Consider the following 4463-nt stretch of genomic DNA (forward strand, 5'->3'; position numbering starts at 1 on the left):
AGGACACAAATCAGGGGTTCAAATCTTGAAAGAATAAATGAAGGTCCCTCTTCCATGTCAATAGAACCAAAATACCCTCCTTTTTCTTCAGCCTTCAATTCAAAGCATTAAATCATAACAGCAAGGGTGGTGTGAGCAACCTTTAGTGCTAGTGAAGCTCTAGGACACCCTTTTCTTCCACTCCCAAAAGGCAAACGTTGATAATGCTGTCCCCTGACTCCAACTTGACCCATTTTTCCACTCTCATTATCATTGCTAAGAAACCTTTCAGGCCTAAACTCAAGAGGGTCATCCCAGTACTTTGGATCCCTACCAATAGCCTACACATTAGTGAAAACCTGAGCCTTTGCTGGAATGTCATATCCAGCAATGGTGCAATTCCCAGTTGACTCTCTCAATACAAATGGAGATGGAGGGTGAAGCCTTAGTGTCTCCTTCACTATGGCTTGGAGATAAGGAAGATTATCTATATTTGTTTCCATTACCATTTTTTCTTTGCCAATGATAGAGTCAATCTCCTTCCTTGCTTTCTCCATGACAGTCGGATGGTTAATTAGTTCTGCCAGTGAGCATTGTAGAGTAACTGTAGTTGTGTCTATCCCTCCTATGAACATATCCTGAGAAATAATAAAAATAAATTATTACCAAGAGTCATTGTGTTAAAAAAAAGGTGGAATGACAAGAGAACTCAATTTTCACAACTCTGACTAATTAAGATGCAAAGATATTGGTAAGTGTACTTGCTGAATTGATGTAGATGGAGTTATTTTTACAACATAACTTCATCTATCCTATCTTTCTATTATTAGTTTTTCTGAATTTTTTTTACTCTTATATGTAACAGTTGTTATTAGGTTCAACTTTATATGAGATGAACTAATTTGGATAGTATGTTTAATGTTGTGAAGTGATTTGTTGTCATGTTTCTCATTTTTAGATTTGTTTAACTAATGTTTCCTTATATTGCCAGAACAATAACATTGCTGTTATGGTTTGATATGATCTTAATATCTATGTTCTTGTGGTAGAAACTGTATAAGTACAAACTCATCTTTTGATTTTAAGTCTAATATTGAGCAGTGTTGCTTTGTTGGTGTCTCCCAATGTAGTCATATGTATCTAGAATTGTACAAGTAAAAAGTCATCTGGAAACCACTGTCTCTGTCTCACTCTCAACTCAAACAGTCACAAGCAAGGAGGATGAAGAAGGAATTGTAGCTGAATTTCCCATCTCACCCTCATACATAGTCCTTAAGGTAAGAAAAACAAGTTGAAAATGTTAGGGTCGAAAAACAAGTTGTTGGCTTAAGAACCCCTTGATATTGATAGCACTGATTGAAAAGATTAAGTAGTTATAAATTATAGAAATATAACATCAAATATCACCTGAAAATTTTAAATATACCAAGATTTAGTCAGCATACAACGAAGATATGAAAGAGCAGATAGAATACTGTTGCTTCATATTTATACTTTGCTTTAAATTCCTTGGTCTTGAGCTTGAGTTGCAACCATTCTTCCGCATGCAACCATTCTTGAGCTAATTCCTTGGTCTTGAGCTGCATAATATCATGCTCAATTCTCAAAACTTCATCTTTCAATTGCTTTTGTGAAGATTCCATTGCCTGAAGATCCTTCTACAAACTGTCTAGTTGCTCCCTTAGCCTTAGGACACAATCTTCATGCTCTCTTAGTGAACCATTTTAGTCATCTAATTCTTTTACAAGTCGTAAACATTGGAGTTGCGTTGATTGAACTGATACAACACTTACATCAGCAGTTGCTCTGGTTGCTACAAGTTGAGTTCTAAGTTCATCTAACTCCTTCAGATACTGTATCAAGATTACAATATATGTTGTGAGTAAACCATAATCAGGCTACTACTTGCAAGAGATAAACAATGAGTCAGAATTTAATGAATTTTAGAGTATATTTTAGAAAGCAACATAATACATTAGGTTTGTATTTCTTCTTTTTTTTCGTGTACAATTTTTTGTAATTCATTAGGTTATGCCCGAGGCTCGGGCATTATCAATATATAGTGCTTCAGTTTACCTACGAATGGTTTGTCAATTTTTCCTTTACTTATGAGTAATGACACCATTTTTAAAAGTATTCAAATCTAAGAAATCTTCACCTGGATTGTTGTATACTCTACATGGTCAAAGTCTAATATCTTCATTTCCTTTTATGCAATAGCCCCTGAGTCTAACAAGGTTCAGATGTTGAATTTTTTCTATCAAAATAACCTCATTCTTGAATTCATGTAAGCCTTGAGTGGAAACACCTAAAAGCCTTTTTACTGCTACATCTTGACCTCCAAGTAACGTTCCCTGCATAAAAAATTTCCATATGTCATGAGAAATTCTTACATGGACTCATTGTTAGGTGGGTAATAAAGTTAAATGAACTAAACCAATCACCTTACACACAGGCACATAACCTCCTCCTCTTCCAAGTTTGTTAGAATTTGAAAAATTATTTATAGCTACTACAATGCTTGCAAAGGTATAACAGGGTACTTCAATGCCTTCAATGTCATTTTCGTCAAATTATGGAGACATTTGTTTTCTATATGGTAGGTAAGAGACTCCATATCAATATCCACCATAGATAAATATCATATTGCATAATCCAATTTAAGGCAGAGTACATGCAACATTAAATGGATGGGTTGAAAGGTGAAGAGGCAAAAACAAAGAGGTAGTAATAAAAGAGTTGCACACATATATACACACATTAAACTATTACAGATTGAATATGATTTAGGATCTCACTGATAAATTTGAAGGCATATCACTCAGTGAAAAGAAGAGAGGGGCTAAGGGATCCAAACCCCTACAGACAAGATACAAAATTTGTAGGTTTAAAGACTATTATATGAGAACATTGATCTAAACACACAACTGAAAGCATGCATGAAATGTTTGAATTATATTAATAAATATGAACCTTTATAGCTCTGTCGAGATAAAGTCATTTAGGAATTAAATTTGTGTAGTTTAAAAGAAGCTTCACATTCTCAATGTCACTATTGATGCTATCTGCCACACCAGGGTACTGAATTTTCATTGCAACTTGCATGTCATCCTTCATGACAACTTTGTGCACCTAAATTCCATGAGGAACCTAATTAGGCAATACTATTATACTAAGAAGTTCCCTGATATAAAGTTGCATGATATTGCTGTTAGGACATATGTAAAAAAATTGTCTTGCTAAGAATTATTGAACATAAGATTTCATACATGAGAAAAGGAACTATGGCAAAATTTGGCATTCTTATAAGAATGACTTTTATCTTAGGATGAATCCAAAGTGAATTACATAGTCCAAAGCCACCTCAGTTTGGCTTTATGAAAAGTATGGATAGCGGGACTGAGTTTTCAAAGCATTAACATATGTTTATTTGTGACTGATATCAACATGACTACCACAGATTGAAGAACTATATATAACTCTTGTAAATCTTTTAAGATATAAAAAATTGTAACATCTAAGACCGACTTCCCTAAAAGCTTATGTTGTAAGGTGAAGGCTAAATAATAGTCTTTATATATTTCTAACACACACACACACACACACACACACACACACACACACACACACACACACACACACATGTCTTTCACTTTCATATAAGCTCTCCTGAATCCAAGCGTTTGCCTGACCTAAACTCCATAACAAGATTATATGTGTGAAGATAAAAGATTTTTAATTCAACATGCAAAACTAAAAATTATTACCAAGCTCATGAGCTTTTTTCTTTCTCTGTACTATGGCAAATGGTATTGTGCATGCCAGAATACCCATGCCACTTCCAAACTTCAAAAGGGATATCATCTAGACCAATAGCTTTACCCTAAAATAACGAAAACAAATATTCCCCTGGCTGTACAAATTAGAATCATATAGACTATTCTTTTTAGTGCTGTAAATCTGAATAAATCTCATAAAATTAAGGTCTGAAACTCTAAATGAATCTCCTAAAATTAAGACTCAATGATTGACATATAGTATCATAAACAAATGGAAAATACATTTTTTACATTAAGTAGTGCTAGTCTCACTGCTATGTTGAAAGAAAAAATCAGTATCAACCACAATACGAAATAAGAAACATGGCATACAATTTTGTTAGAAATTGTTTCCATGTAAATTTTTTACATCAGGTAGTGTTAGTCTCACTGCTATGTCTCGCTGTTATAACTACCTTATTGACTCAACATAGCTATCACACTGATAGATTACCAACTAACATGGCTGCAGCTAAGTTTAAACACCACAACACACATACTAAACAGAGTACATATTCTAACTAACATGGTGGTTATCATAATAGAGAGGGTAGAGGAAAGCCTTTACTAATTATCATTTCATTTCAGTGAGATGAATAATCCTCATGATTGGTGCTACTCTTAGCATAGATTCCCAAACAAGATTGCCAATGTAATGTTGTCCCT

General features: G+C 34.0%; 1 protein-coding gene across 1 annotated transcript; it reads right to left on the reverse strand.

The window, feature by feature from the left end:
• Positions 1 to 107: 107 nt before the first annotated feature.
• Positions 108 to 3096, reverse strand: LOC114368258 (cytochrome P450 93A3-like). Its single transcript, XM_028325580.1, has 6 exons — positions 3019 to 3096; positions 2250 to 2333; positions 1773 to 1832; positions 1455 to 1559; positions 402 to 617; positions 108 to 320 (listed from the first exon to the last, which is right to left on the reverse strand). Exons 1-6 carry the CDS (start codon positions 3094 to 3096, stop codon positions 108 to 110), a joined length of 756 nt encoding a protein of 251 aa, XP_028181381.1.
• Positions 3097 to 4463: the final 1367 nt, after the last annotated feature.

Source organism: Glycine soja, chromosome 9, assembly GCF_004193775.1.
Source record: "Glycine soja cultivar W05 chromosome 9, ASM419377v2, whole genome shotgun sequence".
Lineage (NCBI taxonomy): Eukaryota > Viridiplantae > Streptophyta > Magnoliopsida > Fabales > Fabaceae > Glycine > Glycine soja.